Below are 19,346 nucleotides of genomic sequence, written 5' to 3'. Positions count from 1 at the left end.
TGCACAGAAATCAGATTCATGCAAATATGGAATGTTAGACACTCTTAAAAATCAACTAGCTAGATTTCAAATAGCAAATCCTCATTCTCCAATAGGGACAAAAGGCTTTGTTAATAACGCTTTTCACTCAATCACCAAATACAGAAACACACCCTGGCTAACTACTGCATTAAAAAGGAAATTTTTTAAGGGCATAGAGATAAGGCTCAGGGGTTAAAGGCACTAGCTGTTCTTGCAGAGGATCACGGTTTAGTTCACAGCACCCACAAGGTGGCTCACAACCACGTCATCCCAATTCCAGGGGATTCAACATCTTTTCTGGCAGTCATTGACACCAGGCATATATGTGGTGCATATACACACACACACAGGCAAAATATTCACACACATTTTTTTTAAATCTTTAAAAATGTTTTTTAAATGAGACTATTGTAGCAAAGTTACAGGTTAAGTGGAGCAAGATGTTGGATAACAATGAATTCAGATCAAGCATCCAAGGTTTGATAGAGATAAGGGTTTCAGTGCCAGGTGTGGGATACTTTCCTGAAAGTTAAAAGTCAAGAAGGCCCCAGAGACCACCAAAACAACACTGGCTATATCGCTATTGCTCCTGGTTGCCCACCACCAGATAGGAAGACCATATTGCTAAAGACACCACACATTTTGGTCGCAGGACATAGAGAAATCAATTTGGAACTGACCTGGAAATTTCTCCCTGCTGGCTAGCTCTCATAGTGCTGGAAGGTGCTACACAGGCCACTGGGGGAGAAAAACCATCAACAGTATTACCCAGTGGTGGTCCCTGCTTGCCACCATACTGACCTGCCAGACAAGACATACTCAAGACAATGAGATAATGGTGTGACTCTTGGAGGGGTAACCAAGTGCTTTCTGATCAGACCCAAGGCCTGCTCTACAGAAAGGAATCCATGTCTGACTGTAAACCTGGTCAAACACCCCTGGCTAGGGAAGCCACTGGCCTAGTGAGAAACCACGACTGTTGTTTTGTTAAATGGCCATGCTGTTGAACTGGTTTCTACATGTTTACATTTATATCTATGGATGAGTGCTGCTCTAAACTGGTCAGAGAAGCTTCATGCAGTAGCAGTGATGGAAAGACACATAACTGAGATGAGTCACTAAGTGTCTGTCCCTAAATCAGAGGTCTGCACCAACCCTCCTACCTCCAGGCTCAGGGAACATCACAGGTTAGACAATTCAGAGGAGCGCTGTGAAATGCTGCCCCCTGAATAGGACATGGCTGCTGTACTCATGATCTTATGAGTGAGCAGCTGTGGTTAAGTGCATAGGTTCAAACCAGTCAATGGTACACCATAGATGGGGAAGGGGTTCAGTAGGTCCCACCCAGAGCTGCATGCTGCTATTGGCAGTTGCTGGCTGCTAAAGGAGAGTCATATTCTTTAGGTGTGTGGTTGATGGTAAGTTAGTTGGTCATGCTCCAGTGATGCCCACACCTATGCGCATAGGCAGCGATGCCCACACCTACGTGCATAGGCAGCGATGTGCACACCTATGTGCACAGGCAGCAATGCCCACATCTACGCACATAGGCAGTGATGCCTACACATGTGAATACAGGCAGTGATGTCCACACTTATGTGCACAGCAGCACTAACTAAGCTGAGTGAGTTACTTAAAAAAAAAAATAGAAGAAAATAAAAGAAAAAGAAGATACAGAAGGAAACTGGGTATGATCAAGGAAACTCTGCATTCATATGAAACTGTCCAAAAATAAAAATATTCTTCAAAAACAAACACCCCAAACAAAAGAAGCCCAGCTGACTACCGCACTGAAAAGGAAGGACTCTTCTTAGAAGAGTCCCTGTAAGAGTGACGTGGCACTGGGCAACAGACATCCGCCAACACTGCATTCTTACCAAACTCCTAAGGTTTGACCAAGTTATCGGGGTAATCAGCACAAAAGGACTTATTCCTAATAGCTCCATATTCTATCCATCCTCAGTGCTCAGAGTACAGAAGCTCTGCAGTCAAGTAGCTCAGGCTAGCCTGGAACTTACCATCCTGCCTCCACTCTGCCTCAAGAGTGCTGGGATTACAGGTGGTGTGCAATACCAGCTCAACATCCCCCATCTCTTTTGTCTGAGGACTGTGATAAACACAAACAGGTAAATTAAGAGAATGAAACATATTTCTTTTCACCTCAACTGTTATGTTTCAATTTTAAGCCTCCTGGAATAAAAAAAAAACCCACAAAATGTCTAAGAACAAAAATACGTTTAACCTAAGGATATGACTTCAAATACCTCTTTGGGGAGAATATATATATATATATGCTTTTAATCAGAGGAAGTTCTCAGTGTTTTTGAAATACTTATTTTAAAAGCCAATAAAAGCTAAAACATGAAGAAAAAATATAAATATAAGCAATTCAGTGAATATATAATAAAAGTTAAAAATGGTATGTGAACCCATTTTTTATAGGTTTATAGGAATTTTATAATTTATAAAACCCATTTATAGAATTATAGCTGAGAATTTGTGGTCATTATAAAGGTAAAGTGTACAAAACAAAAGTCCAGCAATACATATTACAACTAATTTGGTTCCTTTCACTTATTTATAAAGCCTACAGTTTATTATATATTAAATTACACAAAGATAATGAAGTTAGTAGAGCCCCAGGAAAAAAAGAAACAAAAAGGGACGAAGGTAATCACTTAAGTTGTCACCACCCACTTAGGGCTGTCTGTCTTCCAGGTCACCAAGAAGCTTTTAAGACGGTTTAGTAAAGGAAGTGCCGTGATGAAAGAGCCTTCTCCAGACTAATGGAAAGCAAGCAGCATGGGGACAGTCGAGGTAGGAGATGAAATGAGGGCAGGTGGCAAGGCAGGCCTTGGTGAGACAGCCTGGACAGGGTGAGAGGGTGATAGGGGAGGGGAAGAGTGTGGAAGGGCAGCAGTGTATTCCCACCTAAGAGAGGCCCACAGAATATACTAGTCGGAGCTGAAGTCAGCAACTGATGTGGGATTTCCCTCCATATGTTGTGATTACCATTAATCAACAAAGAAACTGCTTTGGACTTATAGCAGGGCAGAACAGAGCTAGGTGGGAAAAACTAAACTGAATACTGGGAAAGAGTAGGGTGGAGTCAGGGAGAAGCCACGTAGCCCTGCCAGAGATGGACGGTAAGCCACAGCCACATGGTAATACACAAATTAATAGAAATGGGTTAAATTAATATGTAAGAGTTAATCAATAAGATGCTAGAGCGAATGGACCAAGCAGTGATATAAATAATATGGTTTCTGTGTGACTATTTCAGTGCTGGGTGGCCGGGACAAACAAGCAGCCCCCTTACAACAAGCAACATCACAGTAAACTCTAGAAGGTTTGGTTCTCATTCATACCTAATTAACATCAGAAACGTGAGGTGGCTGAGTGACATCAAAATTATTTAAAAAACAACAGGCTAAACAGGAAAACAGGCTAAACAGACATGTTAACAAGTTAAAATGTAAAGAAATTCTGATTTCATCATTGAAAAAAATGCACCATTATTTCTCAGAATAGCTCCTGTTTTCACTCCCTCAGTTACACTAACACACCTTAACTCAATATCATAAAATGGTAACCAAGACAATACTCCAAAGAAAAGTGTTGTTTGCATGGATCACAAATAAAATGCAAAAGAAAAAGTCTATCAAACCCAGTCAAGTAGATCAATCAATACCAAATCAGTGCTGACAGGACAACTCTAGCTTGCTCTAGTAGTCTAGTACATTAGAAATTAGAAAACAGAAAGTGTGCAAGAGGCACATTCTCGCAAACTAAGATCAAGTCCGAGTTTCAGGCATTTATTAAACTACATGCAACAAAAAATTTAAGGTGAGATTCTGATGTGATAAAGAGCTAGCTGGCAGTGCTGTATCATTCATTATAGAACCATGGCCACAATGACCAACTTTTTTAAAGTAACTACATATACAAATGCACACAATTGTGTAGAGATGAGCCTAAAACATTCCATCCTGCAGAGAATCTCAAGCAGGAAAGTAAACAATTCAAAATAGCTTCAGGAAGTCCCTGAAACTGACCAGATTCTCTAGGCCCCTCTCTGTCAGAGCAAGCAGTAAAAGCTGGGAGTCCCTCTCTATGGAAGGAAAGCTGAGTTAAAGAGACTCAGACAAGCTGAACTGCAAAGGTAACTCTGAAAGCAGACCAGCTAACTAAAAGAGGTTTAGATCAACCGAGGCACCTGGGAAGGACACTCTATCAACTGTCTGCAGGATGTTCAGTGTGTCCCAGGTTCTCAACTTTTATGAGCTGTCATTCATGCCGGGACAGGCAATGGTGATGCAGCTGTCTGAGTCATTTCTGCTCTTCTATGTAACCCCTCACCCATTATGGAAATAACCCCAATAAAGCTTACGGTTCATGAACTTGGACATTGATCTGTCATTGGGTCCTATTTAGGGTGAGTAGACCTGTGTGTTGCGTCTCCCCAGGGAAAGTTTGTCACATAACAATAATGCTCAGGACAGCAAAACTTAGAAACAGCTTTAACTCAAAGGTAAGAAAAAACAGTGTCTTAGAGAGACTTCTACTTGAGACTTCTATCAGGCAGAACCTAATGATGAGAGGGGCCTGATTTCCTGAAGTCTGCACAGAATTTACTAAGAGTAATCCGCCAAAGGTTTAGCATCTCCCAGTGACATGAATTACAACCAAACGGACAGTCTCTTGTGTTGCTGCGAGAGTAGCACAGTGATATGGTACTTACCTGGCAGTTGAGTGCTTGGCTCAATCCCAGCCCCACAAATACAAGCAAAGGCCAAAATCAACATCTTATGCTCTAGAAGCCTTAGATGTACACGCTAGGGCCCCTGGTTAGGCTGAAGAAACAGATACTGACAGTACATACATACACACACACACACACACACACACACACACACACACACACACACACACACACGTTGCTTTGTCCCAGCTACAGCAAAAAGTGTTGATGTCACCGGCTATTTTACATGTGCTGGTCTTGAGTCCCTTTAAAAAGGGTGATTAAATAGGGGCATTTATCAGTAATGTTTACATGATTTAGAAGGATTGCTCTGATTGAGTGAATATTATCAAATTATTATATGTACACACAAAAATGTCACAATGAAACTCATTATTTTATACATTCTAACTATAAAAACAAAATGTAACAAAGACTATTTGGGTATGGTGGTGTTAAACCTATAATCTTAACAGTCAGGAAGCTGAGGCAGGAGGATCAAAGTTTGAAGCTAGACTGGGTTGGATATTTAAAAAGGATGAGAAATGAGAAAGGAAAGTAAGGAAAATAGAAGGGAAGCCCAAACAACACAGATGAGATGGGGGTTTGTTGTTCAATTACTGCAGAGGATTTTTATTATGAATTGCAGGTATTTAAAAGGTCAAGAAAAAAATCAAGCTATATTAAACTAGAATTGGAATTAGCAATTAGTTGAGAATGTAATTATAATTTCTTAATTAGGTAACAAGAACTATATGGTAAGAATTGCATCTAGGACTTACAGAAGTGTGCAAAAATGACCAAGACTGCTCTCGTTTTTTAGACAAAAACTATTTTTATATTATCACCAAAAAATTTAATTGGAAGGTAGTAGAATAACTTCTTTAAATAAAAATCCTTAATAAATAAAAAACCTGTAAACATGTTAAATTCTGCACAAAAGCTACCTTCCAAAATTAAAAACTGCAACAATTACTAGGTTCACCAAATTTTCTTGCTAGCAGTGAAATTTCTCCTACTCCAGTGAAAGACTCCACAGTAAACCACAAAGCTGATGCTATTCTATGCATAATGGTAAGACATCACAATGACGGCATAAACAGAATTGCAAAGAACAATGATGTTTTAAGATTGCTTGTCACAAAAGCATGGGGAGAAGAAAAGGGAGAATTATCTAAGCAGGACTGTGGTTATAGTCTAGGATCTCTAATAAACCATATTAGGAGTTTTCATTAAAGATCTATAATGTGCCAGGTGGTGGTGGTGCACGCCTTTAATCTCGACACTCAGGAGACTGATGCAGGTGGATCTCTGTGAGTTTGAGGTCAGTCTGGTCTACATAGTGAGTTCCACAATGGCCAGAGCTAAGCAGTGAGACTCTGTCTTTAAAAACCACACCCCCCCCATCTCCAAAAGATCTGCAATGTACTTAAAAGGGCATAATTATGCTAATACATGCATAGATGGAACTATTTGTAAGCAACTGTAACACAGCAGTAGTGATAGCAGAAACGCAAACTATGTACTGTGAGGAAATACCCTGAAGTCAGGGCACAAAACTTCACTATGAGGACTCAGGTCACACACAGCTCGGTTATAAAGCACTTGCCTACCATGACAAGGTTGGATCTCCCAGGACCACTAGATTAAAACAAACCAAACCTGAACTTCTTACCAACAAGAACAAAAACCCCTAAGAAGTAGATGTAAGTTTAAGTTTTAAGGGTGAAAGATGCCCCAGTAGGTATAAAGAAAAGCAGTCATTGCATTGAATGTAAACTTTAAAACACATTTCAAAAGACGATGAAAACCAAGGTGAAATATAGATGGCCATTAAGCTTCCAGCTTAAAAAAGAATCTTACTGATTTTTTTTTTAATGAAGAAAGAGATAATAACATTTCAGCATTCACAGGGACCTGGAATAACAGTACTTGATAGAAATTAGTGGATAATAAAACCTAGCTAAGGGCCAGCATGCAGACTGTATTAGAATAAACAAGTTTGACTGGAATCCCAACTCCTAGCACAAAGTAGGGACTCTACATGATATCCAGCAATCGGAGACTGTTTCTCAATCTGATAAGCTGGGAAATATTATCTATGAATAATTATTATGCTAAAATAATAAGATAATACTTAAAATGTAAAATAAATAATGCAGTAGGTGGTAACAAGCCTAACTCTTTTCATTCCTCACTTTTAAACAACTACGAAATGAAAAGGATAGTGGTTCTTTTAGAACCAATTACAGTGAGAATCAATGTAATTAACATTCCACCTTCAGTTTCCTTTGATACTTTATTAATTCAATTAAGTGCTCATGGCACAAAATCAAAGCTTCACACAGGACGTGCTGCCAGACTTTCCCAACAGCAACGTGACTGGCTTCAAACTGTCACAGGCACATGGCGCTCAAGATATACTCATGCATGTCAAATTTTGCATCACATGCTTTTCAGAAGCAGGTTCATATTTAAATTAGCTTAAGAATATACACCATTACAAGATCCATTAAATAAAAATAACAGAGCAGTTTAAATCCATGCGTAGGACTTTACAGTAAACAGTCTCTGGCGGGAAACCAGGGAGAGAGGCAACGAGATTCCTTTATCCGTCATGGAGGAAAATGGAGACTTGAAAACAAGCATGCTGAGTAGTTCTGCTAAAAGAGTCTGAAGCCTACTTTTAATATTTTTAACACCAACAAGAAATAATAATTAGCATTCGAAAGGCTGCCATTATTACAGTTAGGAACACTTAATCTCTAGAGCAGCAGTCTTAATAGAGATGATGATTAAATAAAATACATCCTCACAACTGGCTTAAAGTTTGTTTTGTCTCATTGAAATTATTATATTTATTATAATTCTGTCTAGCCAGTGCCAAATAGATTTTGTCACATAATAGTTAAAGCAACATCCTTTCACTAAATAGTACATGGTACAGGGTAGCATGGTTGACTCCTGAGGACTGAATTTGATGCTGAGCCCACTGATAGAAGAGATGGGGTCCTTGAAAATATTTTCTTTACTGTGTGAGTATGTGTAGTGCACTCATGTATACACATAGGCCAAAGGTGTTTATCTAGATATTTTTTAAAAATCACTTCTCCACCTTACTTTTAAATTTTTTATTCATTTACTTTTATAAGCCTTGTGCCTGCATGCATGCTGTGTACCATGTGCATTTCTGGTTTCCGTGGAGGCCCAAAGAGGGCACTGGATCCTTTGAGACTGGAGTTACAGACAGATGTAAACCACCACAGGTATGCTGGGAAACAAACTCAGGTCCTCTGGAGTATTTGTAATGACTCCAGTAATACAAATACTGGAATATTTGTAATACAGGTAATAGCCAGTGCTTTTAACACTGAGCCATCTCTCCAGTCCCACCTTACATTCAGAGACAGGGTATCTCACAGTACCAGGAGCTCCATGTTTCACTCCGCCTAGCTGGCCAGTGACCTCAGGAGTACTCTGAAGTAAGTTTACAGCAACACACAGCCACAACTGGTTTATATGGGTGCTAAGGATCTGAACTTAGATCTCATATTTATGCATCGAATACTTTCCCAACTGGGCCAGTTCCCTAGCACCACTTTAACTTTTTAATGAAATTTTTAGTAGCATGGCCAGAGAAGAAGATCCATAGTACTATCAATGATTCTAGAAATGATTAAAATATGCTAAAGATCTCTCTCCAAAGAATTCGGTCATACTAAGAGAATCATAGGGGAAGTTTTATCTTACTTAAGAGCTTTAACATTTTTGCTAATTTTATTGAAAGTCATACTAGAAAAGTTAGGAGAATACAAGAATAATGTAACTAATTAATAACTTATTTTCTTCTGGAAAGTCAAATGGTAGTTTTGCATGAGTTTTTATCTTTATGGATGTTAACATAAAATAAATTAGAAGCACTTTCAAATTGTACAAATAAAGTAGTGAGGGGAAACGCCTGAGTAAAAGCAGCTGTGGCCTCAGAAGTGGGACTGCTCTGAAGGCCAGTCAACTGTCTTCCCCAGGAGACAGTTGAGTCTAAACCTGGCCAAGACCCCGTGACTCTGCAGAGAAACCGACCATTTACGCCCACTCCTCCATACATGCTCCAATAGTTTTACAATGATGCTGAAATTTACCGTATGGGGATATTGTTTTTTGATGACGTATATAATTTTTTTCAAAGGATCTCAATGAACCATTAAGAGATTATATGAAAATTTCTGTTCAATTTTTGAAGCAGCTTTAAAACAGAAGTGGTATTTCAGAGATTTGACTGCTGATATGATCTCCAGATCAGCAAGTTTAAAAACAAACCACCTGACTATTAAGAAACATCAGAGAAAAGGAATGAAGTAAAGGCACAAAACTCTTATAAGAAAACCGAGGAAGAAGCCTGTGACCTTGGATCAACAAGGTCAGGTCAGATTTTCTTAGCTATGAAAAAATAAAAAGCATGAGTAACAAAGAAAGTTCACCAAAAATTGAAAAGTTTGGGCTTCAAATGACACCATTAAAAAAAAAAAGAAAGAAAAGCCACAGAAAAAGAGGAAATATTTGCAAATTATACATCTATAAGACTAGTATTTAGAATATATAAAGAATTCTCAAAACAACAGAGAGACATTATTTTTAAAATGATTGAAGGGACCGGTTGGCAGTGGTACACACCTTTCATCTCAACAGAAACAAGGGGATCTCTGTGAGTTCAAGGCCAGTCAGGTCTACAGAGTGAGTTCCAGGATAGCCAAGGCTGTTACACAAAGAAACCCTGTCTCAGAAAACAAAACAATACAAAAATGATCAAAGGGGCTGAATAGAGCGCTCAGCAGGTAATGGTGCACAATCCTAAGGACATGAGTTTGATTCCTAGAACCCACAGAAGCTAAAGGAGAGAACTGATGCACAAAGGTTTCCCTAACCCCCACACTGCACTGTGGCATGTGTGTCCACACACACACACACACACACACACACACACACACACACACACATGCACAGATGCATACACACACACACAACTAGTAACTGACTAAATAAGTAAAAATGAACAAAGGTAGCTGAGTATAATGATGTACACCTATAATCAAGTAGAGGCAGAGTAAAGGTCATTCCTCAACTACAAAGCAGGATTAGGGTTAGGGCCTAGGCTACTGGACTAAAAGCCTGTATCAAAACACCATCCTACCCATAACTAACTGAATAAACAAATAAACAAACAAAACCCCACAAATAAACAAATGTCAGCAATCTAAAGATATTTCTCATAAGAAAATACATAGGCTGACACAAATAACGACTTAAGCACATGGAAAGATTCTTAGCAGTGTCATTCGTCAGAGAAGTGCAGATCAAAACCACACTGTGGTCAGGGAACAGTGCTAGGATGAAAATGACAGAGACTAAGCACTGGCAAGGCTGCTGGCACCCTCCTTTATTATGGGTAGGAATACAGTGAAGATCCTTTGGAAGATACACCCACAGTACTTCAAAACACTAAACTCAGCATATAACCTGTATATTGGCCTCTTTAAATACCCTCAGAAAAGAACAAAACGATCACCATAAAAATTGTGCATAATCATTGACTATTACATTCATAGTAGCTTCGTAATAGTCTCAAAGTGGAAACAACCCAAATGTCTATCAGTGGGCAATAGCTGTACACTGGACCATACAAAGACCCCATGACCCACAGCATGCATGAACCTGAGACATTATGCAATTGAAAAGATGTCAGACACAAAGTCATCTGTATTATATATCCCTCTAGTTTTTTACAATGTCCAGAATAGACAAAAAGCACAGACAGAGAAAATAAACTAGTGGCTGCAGTAAGCAGGGAGATCAATAATGGCTAAAGGACATGGAATTTCCTCTTTGCAAGATGAAAATGTGAAATTTGTAATTTTGATAGTTGCATGAATATGTGATATTCTGAAAAACTCATTGAATAGTATTTTAACTGAGTGATAAGTACGCTATTAAAAGTAACAACTCAACAAGGCTGTTGAGTACTCAGGTGTGACTAGTACAAAACTTACAAGAGAGATCAAGACACTGTTCCCTGCCACACATTTTAATTTTTACTCATAAGATTTGGTAAGAGTGATGAATCCTCTTGGGGCAAGTTGCATGCTTTGTAAAATGACTAAGTATGAGTTACTTCAAAATAATTATATTTAAAAAAATCAAAAGCGGTCGAGAGCCTGCAAAGGTTAGAGAACTATTCTTACCATCATCAATTCAGAACATTTTCACATTTCCCCTAACAGAATGAACAGCAGAGCAAACAATTCTGAATGAGAATAGAAGAAACTTTGCCTGTTTGCCAAAAGTCATTTAGTATTTTATGACTTAATAACTAAAATGTAGCTGAAAAATTTTAAAGTACAAGATGTTAGGCTTTTTTTTTTTTTTTTTTGTCCCCTTGTTTTTCGAGACAGGGTTTCTCTGCGTAGCCCAGCTGCTGTGGAACGAACTCTAGACCAGGTTGGCACTGAACTCATTGAGGCCACCTGCCTCTGGAAGGCTGGGATTAAAGGTGTGTGCCACCTCTGCCCTGCCAAAATGTTAGTTTTAAGATGAAAGTTTACCAAAATACATGCTGTTAATCAGGGTTAATTTGAGTGCATGCACACTGATGGCCAGAAAGCTCGGAGGTATAATTAGAGATGCTTGTTAGCTGCCCCAATGAGTGCTAGGAACCTAACTCAGGGTCTTCCTGCAAGAGTTTTAACCTCTGAGCTCCAGAGTCACACTTACTACATCACATGTGACCTTTCCACTTTATGAGGAGTGCCTTTTCTTGTCAACAACAGTATTGCTTCTCTCTCTCTCTCTCTCTCTCTCTCTCTCTCTCTCTCTCTCTCTCTCTCTCTCTTGTTTTTTAAAGAGTTTCTATGTGTAACAGCTCTGGCCTTGAATGCACAGAGATCTACCTGCCTCTGCCTCCCAGTGCTGGGATTAAAGGTACACGTCACCACTGCTTGTTTTTTTTTTTTAAAGATACGGTCTCTGAACTTGAACAAGTGAGGAATCCTTGGTTCCTCTTAGAGTTCTGGGGTCACTTCCAGATGGGTGCATAGATGAGGTTTACCTCTGCCTCCAGGCATCCTACTACCCAACAATGCCACTATTGTTGGGTGCAACACGCCAGCAAGTTGATTAAGGCTGATAACACACAGAGCCCAATACAGGGTGAGGTTGTCCTTCTGATGTAGAAACCTGGTCAGTCTCATCAGCTGCTTCCTCATGCAAAAGCTCTCAGCTTAGCATTTAAGGATAAATACAAGCAGGTGTTTCTGGTCTGCATCAAAATCCGGAGTCTAGAGCCACCTCCCAGTGCTTCGTTTACCTGCTGGACTTCACCCGAGCCTGCCTGGAGGCTGACATGGGTAACTACCATTGGATCAACAAGTCAAACGGCACTTGCGACCTATGGCAGGGCTTCAATGTATCCATCTAGGGCATCAGCGTCTACTATGCCATCTTCTTCTAGGTGTGTGCTATCACCAAGTGCATGCTCCCTGACCCTAAGAACATGCGCACCACACTATGGTGAGTTAGTCACACAGGTGGTGACTGTTGCAGACAACGAGCAGAGACACACACGTAACGTTGCAGTCTGTAGGAGAAGTAGCCGACATCATGTACAGGTAGCCTGTATTGCTGTAGGAAGATCTACAATGACAAAGGAGGGAAGGCCTTCTTCAAAGAGGGCCTGGCCAGCATTCTTTGTGACAGAGGCAGGGGCTTCATGCTTGTTATCTACAACCAAGTCTTTGCTGCACATCACAGTCACAAGAAACCATTGAGAGAGTCCCTAAAACACTCCTGGGAAAGGGTGGAGAGAGGCTCAACCTTAAGGTTTTAAAACCATGTTGAACCAGGCTGGCCCACAGAAGGTCTCACCACATCACCTCAGGTCTACAAGCCAGGAGGAGGTAGACTTAGAATCCCTTGTCTAAGTAGACAATCATGTGTTCCCGTTTGTTATGAAGCACTGTGTCTCTGTGGCATTGCTAAAATTGTAATCATGTTCTATAATGGGCACTCTGTTGGGAAACAATAAACCAAGACCAGGAAGGAATTAAAAAAAAAAAGGCTCTGGCTGGCTTCTTATAATCCTCCTGCCTCAGACTCCTGAGTACTGGGATTATAAGTATATTCCACTACACCCCCCAAAATAATTCATTTTAACTAGTCAGCTCCTTGCTTCTGTCTTTTTTCCCCTCTAGGCTGTCATGTGTCCTTTGTAGAGTGTGACAACACTGAAGAAGCATTTATAAGCAGCACAGGTAAGGCAAACGCAGTACTGCCAAGACCAGCCTCGGTCATCGTGACCTTTAAACAGGATTCTGGGAGTATTATGTCCATCAAATATGAATATGAACTAGATGAAGTACTGGAAAGACAGGTAGGTAGATCTCTCTCTGTGAGTTTAAGGCTCAGCCTTGTCTACATAGTGCCAGGATAGTCCAATGTAGAGAGACCCAGTCTCCAAAAAACAAAACAAGATTGATATAACCCTTGTATAATTTAAATAACAACATGCCCAAACTAAGAAATGGACACGATGGTAGAGATCTGGAAAAAAAATGCATCCTGTAATCAAAGACGTTAGTGAAGTTATATGTTATCTAGTACTAGCAAAGGAGGATGCTCTGTGGCTAAGAAGATAAACATGGCTTCATGAATAATTACCGAATAGAGGAGAGTCGAAGACCGCGATGTTATAGCCTAAAATATAATGTTTCATTCAATAAATTTTGGTTGCCTTAGGATTAACTGCAGTTCAGGGAAAAATGCTCCTGATTACACAAAACATGAACTATAACAGTATTTAATACAAATGTTGTCAACACATTCCAAAGCAATAAAACTAATCCATCATATATAACACACAGAAGACATGGAAGAAAAAAAAATAAAAACTTGAAAATAACAGTGTATTTGGGAAGAAAGTAAATTTGTTAGTTCTCTTCCATTAAGCATTCTCAAACTACATAAAAACCAGAGTTCAAATTACACTCTGATGTGCAGGTCCTCGGTCCTGTTTTATATGAGGCATCTCAGCTTCGACGAGCACCTAATGAAGAGCAGTCTGACATTACTTTAAATGCACACAGTCAGAAATTAGCTGTGGCTTACAGCTAACAATTACCTTCATCACTTCGGTGTAGGCTAAGGGAGGCAGTTTTCTTCAGCAACACACTCCTCTAAAAAGTAAACTTCAAGACTTTCATTAAAATAGGAAATGGTTTACTATGTAGCAAACATACTTCAGATTTATGAAACAGAGGAGAAGATTCCACAAGGGAGGGAAAATGGGAAAGTATAAAAAAATAAAAAGGGAAAAAAGAAAGGAGAAAGAAGAAAGGTACCAAGAGAAAAATAGCAATGTAGTATTTAAACAAGCAGAATAAATTACTTCCTTTTGTATATGCAAAATAACCAACGACTCTCTTCTCTGTGCTTTGAAGATTCTAGGTAAAATGTTAAGGATAAGTACTGCATTGGTTATCCACATTAGCTTTTTATCCCTCTCAAGGCAGGGGCTAATATAGCCCAGCCTGGCCTCCTGTATATATTCACATACAGCTGAATATGACCGTCTGATCATCCAGCCATTACTTCCAAGATACAGGTATGTACCACCCACACCTTGTTTTCTAGGTCTTTAATTTTGAAAGCATGCTATTTAACACACATTAATTTTCTACATTTGTAATATACTTTCTACTTACAATGATATGAGGATATGCTTATATGGCATAAAGAATAGTTAAATCAAGTTCAATAAATAATATGCCTTTTCATTCATGCACAAGCATTACTTACCGACATCTAGTACACAAGTAACTTTCAGTGAACTCAACAGGCAACTCAAAATGCTAAAATAATACCATTTCACAACTTGTTCAGTTTGACTTAGTTTTATACATCTGGTTCTGCAGCAAGTGAGTTTAATGAAAGTATCACATTCAAGGTACACATATGGTCTACTAAAATTTGTATCTAAGCTTGTTGGATTATAATCACTCTTGCTTTCAGTGATAGAGATTTCTCTAACCCTCAGTCCAAGGCACTTCTCTCTATTAGTGGATTCCTGAACCATCACTGATGTTCGGCTGGTACTCTCTTTCTAAGGAGACCATTAAGAAATTTACTCTGTTCAAAGCAGAATATATTCTGTAAAATGTTCCACGGCACCAGACTTGGATAATACAATAGCATATTTGCATCAGGCTATATTATTAACTAAGGATTAAAGTGTTAACACACCTCAAACAACCTGTCTAGGCACTGGCTCATGTACACCATGAACCGATTCACCATCAATATAATTTATGAGCATATCAGTGCATTTGGCACATGCGTATGCATTATAAAAAAATCTGCATGGACCACAGAGCAAAGTAAACTGGGACGGGGGCCATTTTTCTTTGGTGTATGACCGACAGTAGGTTGCCTATGCTGACGCTGGCAGCACAAACCGGACCAAGAGGAGGACACAAAGATGGGAGGGACACATGTTGGGAGTGTGTGAGGACAGTGGAATGGGAGGAGAGACTGGGTGGATATGATTAAGGTACACTCTATATATGTATGAAATTGTTCAAGAATAAAAATATTTTTAAACAGGTATGTCTCAACAACTCTCATATACGATGTAAGAAACACCGACACACACACACACACACACACACACACACACACACACACACACACACATTGATCAAAGAAAATTGTCCAGGCTCCAATCAAAAAGAACAGAAATTAGTTTTGCTTTGCTTATGTGCTTGAGAGTGCGTTTGTAGGTGATGCTGGGGACTTAACTTGGACCTTGGGTATGCTAGGCACATGCTCTATCACTAATCTACACTTCTAGCTTGCCTTGTTCTTTTAAAATTGATTTTCCTTCTCATATTCCTAAATGATTACCTTACGTTGAACCTTCTTGAAAGTATTAGCAAGTAGTTATTTTTAAAGTCTGAGTAATTACCAAAAGCAACTCTCATATTTGCCTCAAAGAAGGAACCACTACTAAGAATCAAAGCCTGTAATTCTGTTCTCAACGGACAGGTGTGTGCTCTGCATGTTATATGAAAATCATTTATGAGAAGAACAGGAAAAAAATTAGAAGATAGTTTTCCCTATTGAAACAAATAAGTGAATAAGCAGATTTCTGACTGCACAGAGCTGTCCAGCAGGTTGGATGACTGCCTAAGAAGCATCATTCCAGATGTTGACATTATGTATATTTTAAGGGACTGATGAAGTCCAACAGTGACAAAGAAACCAAGAAACCAAATGGTCAGTGGGGGTGGTTATGAATATTAAGGCCAAGGAATGAAAATTCTCTACAGTGACTAAGACAGAGTTGCTGCTGCCAAAACCATACTAGAGTGGTGGCAAATCAGGAACCTTGAGCCCATAAGGTGTACGTGAATGCGGATGAACTGAACCTAGCCACCGAAACAGTAAGAACAGTATTTACTACCAGTGCTGGTAATCTACCCCCGAAACATCAGCAATAAACATTCTTACAGATCTGATATGTACACAGCTTACTGTTTTGTGTTATTAAATACTACTGACAAGCTCGTCACATGCTTCTATTTTTAACAACTGTAACATTTTAAACTATATTACATTTAACATAAGTATCATCAATCAAATTTTAAAATTGACCAATTCCAGACTTACTTGTTCTTACTGTATTTATTCAAATTCTTAGGAAGGAGAGGTGAAACTATCATATTGTTGGAAGAGAAAGAAAAAAATATCAGTAACTGATATCTGCTGTGTATGTGTGTGTGCTCTGTGTTGTACTAAAGTAATAAAAACACTCTTACTTTTAAAAACTTAATTATTGTTGAGCTGTGACTGCATGATGTGTGTGGTGGTCGGAGGACAACTCATAGGAGTCTGTTCTCTCCTTCCATCTCATGTGTGTCCTAGGGAATCAAACTCTGGCTGGCAGACGTACATGGCAAGTGCTTTAACCAGATGAATCACTTCCTCTGTTCCCAAACACTTTTTCTTACAACCAGGAGATTCTTAATGAAATTGCTTAAATTATCTCATTCACACTGTCTTTTAAGATGAGATATTAATGACTGAGGCTTTAAGGTAACTTCTGATTATCTCACACAGTTAGAAGCAATAACATTCATTATATTCCTAAAACTGATCTTAAAGTGATTAATAACAATTGCCTAAGTGGTAAACAAAGAACTTGTAAGGAAGAAAAGGTCCCACACACTTTTAGCTATGTTTCAATTTCTTCACATTTTCTGGGATCTTTCTCTATAGAAGAAAAGGGACTGAAGGATGCAAGTCACACAGCTGGGGAATAATACTTGTGTGTACAAACTGAACAAACGAGAAGCAATAATGATAAGGCTAAAAAAAACAAAAGAAATTAACTCAACAGCCTATGAAAGAGAACAGGCTCCTGTCTCCACCCAAATCCCAGGTTTTCTAATCACCAGATGGAAGAACCCAGTGAATGTCAATGACCAAAGTATCTCTCATTGATCTCATCCAGATACATGAGCACATGAGGGAATAAACACATACAAAATAGTCAAAACAACCTGGTTCTCAAAAATACAAAATAAACATTGGCAATTACTGTTATTCATATATAATTTGCTTTCATTAATTTCTTTCCATAGGAAGTAGTTTAATTCTAAACCATTGGAGATTACTAAGTACATTGAAAAACTTGCTGTGTTGGACTGCCCCCTGCAGGCCTCAATTTGTCTACTTATTTTAAAAGGACCATAGAGAATATAGGATTCATGTATGTTAAAAACAACACCAAAATCATAATTCACCACTCTTAATGGTAGGATACAGTTTCTGAAACAGCTATCAAGATGCAAAGGAAGATAGCCAGCAGTTTACTGAATTCGGAAACACTACATACACTTCTGTCTACAATAAATGGGAAAAGGTAAACTGAAGATCAGAAGGCTCAAGATCAGAGATGCTATCAGGTCATCAATTATATACTGGGCAAGCCAGTTTTAGCCAAGTTGTTTGACTTCAAAATCAGCGTTAAGATGTCAGATAATTACCCTAGCTTCTGCCATGAAAAAGGTGCAATGCCTAAGATAAGAACAGAGAGAACAAAGAATTAACCTACAGATAGCAGCAAGTGAAATGATTGAGGAAGATTTAACAGAGATGTGATATTTGAGGTAAGGTTATAGGCACTGTGAGAGGAAGGCCTATTTCACTGAGAAGTTAACAGGGCAAGAAAATAAAACAGCAAAAAAAAAAAAAAAAGAAAAATAAAAAAAAGAAAATAAAACAGCAAAGTTTTAAACAACACCATGTGATGTTATCTGGATACTGGGTAGCTATGCATAATATCAAAATAACAGCAATGTGCTGGCTGGGTGTGGTGGTACATGCATTTAGTCCCAGAACTAACGAGGCTCAGGGTTCAAGGGCAACCCCGGCAACAGAGCAAGAGCAAGAACCTCTCTCAAAAACAAAACAACACCACAATAAATAGCCCTCTAGGTTGCAAGGAAAGAAACATGGCAGAAAATTTTACGAGAAACACAGGTTCTACAAGGAGGAAGGAAGAATAGTACAAATGAAAAGATGGAGACTACTGGCAGGTGATTCTGGGACATCAGAATGAGCGATTCACATAAAGTGAGCAAAACTTAGTCCAAAGGATGGAGTCTAGCAACATGTGGGGAAAGAAAAAGGAATAAACAAAGACTACTTCACTGGCTATGAAATAAAACACAGAAAGCATGACAAAACATTAAAATAATTTGCAACAAAATTATCATTTAAGACAATTCAACAGAAAATGCACTTGCCCAGTGTACAACTGGTGAAACAGCAGGCCTGAACTAGGGCCTTCTATCTTCACCTTACCCTGCTTTCCACACTAAGGATTCTTAAACATTTCTGTGAACCAGACACATCTAATCACTGCAGTAACAAAATATTACTAACCCACCCTTTATAGATATTGAAGATTCAGAATGTGACAGGAGTGCACCAAGCCGCATGCTACCTGGATGCACAGTTGAAAGTGCCCAAACCAGAAGCCCCTTTTCCACTTTGGAGGTGGCCGAGTCTGTCCTGGAACTTGCCATTTTCTTGCCACAGTCCCAAGCTTGAGATTACAGTAATATATCACTGTCCCTGGCTTAAAACATCTCCATTTTAACCACTGTATGGCTACATGTTAGAGAGTTAATTCTTTAAGATTTTCCAAAGTTCTCTATGTGGGGGATCATCAGATATATGATGAAAGTTTTTAAAGAAAGCAATCATTGATCATTTAACAAATCAAGGCTCTTACTCTTAAGTATATACTTAGCTAATATTTCTGCATTTTAGAAATAGTTATAACGACACTGGCAATCAGGCACGCACACCTTTAACCTCTCTGGAGATAGAGGAGGTGGATCTCTGTGAGCTCAAGGCTAGTACATAGCAAGTTACAGGACAGTTAGGATGACACAATAAGACCCTGTCTCCGCCTTTAATCCCAGCACTTCGGAGGCAGAGGCAGGCGGATCTCTGTGAGACCAGCCTGGTC

The 19,346-nt window shown here is 39.1% G+C and overlaps 1 protein-coding gene across 7 annotated transcripts in view; it reads right to left on the bottom strand.

Annotated features, from left to right (window-relative positions):
• Positions 1 to 19,346, bottom strand: part of Atg5 (autophagy related 5) — a 110,156-nt gene that overhangs the window by 18,443 nt on the left and 72,367 nt on the right. The window contains exon 7 of one of the 7 annotated variants that reach the window (XM_050123945.1): positions 702 to 759. The exons of the other annotated variants lie outside the window; for them this stretch is intronic. Coding sequence (XP_049979902.1) covers positions 748 to 759 — 12 coding nt within the window. The 3' untranslated portion in view covers positions 702 to 747. The remainder of the gene's footprint in view (positions 1 to 701; positions 760 to 19,346) is intronic. 7 annotated transcript variants of the gene reach the window in all.

This window comes from Alexandromys fortis, unplaced genomic scaffold (genome assembly GCF_014885135.2).
Source record: "Alexandromys fortis isolate MF-2015 unplaced genomic scaffold, M_Fortis_MF-2015_v1.1 scaffold_211, whole genome shotgun sequence".
Taxonomy (NCBI): domain Eukaryota; kingdom Metazoa; phylum Chordata; class Mammalia; order Rodentia; family Cricetidae; genus Alexandromys; species Alexandromys fortis.
This window is presented reverse-complemented; position numbering and strand designations above follow the sequence as displayed.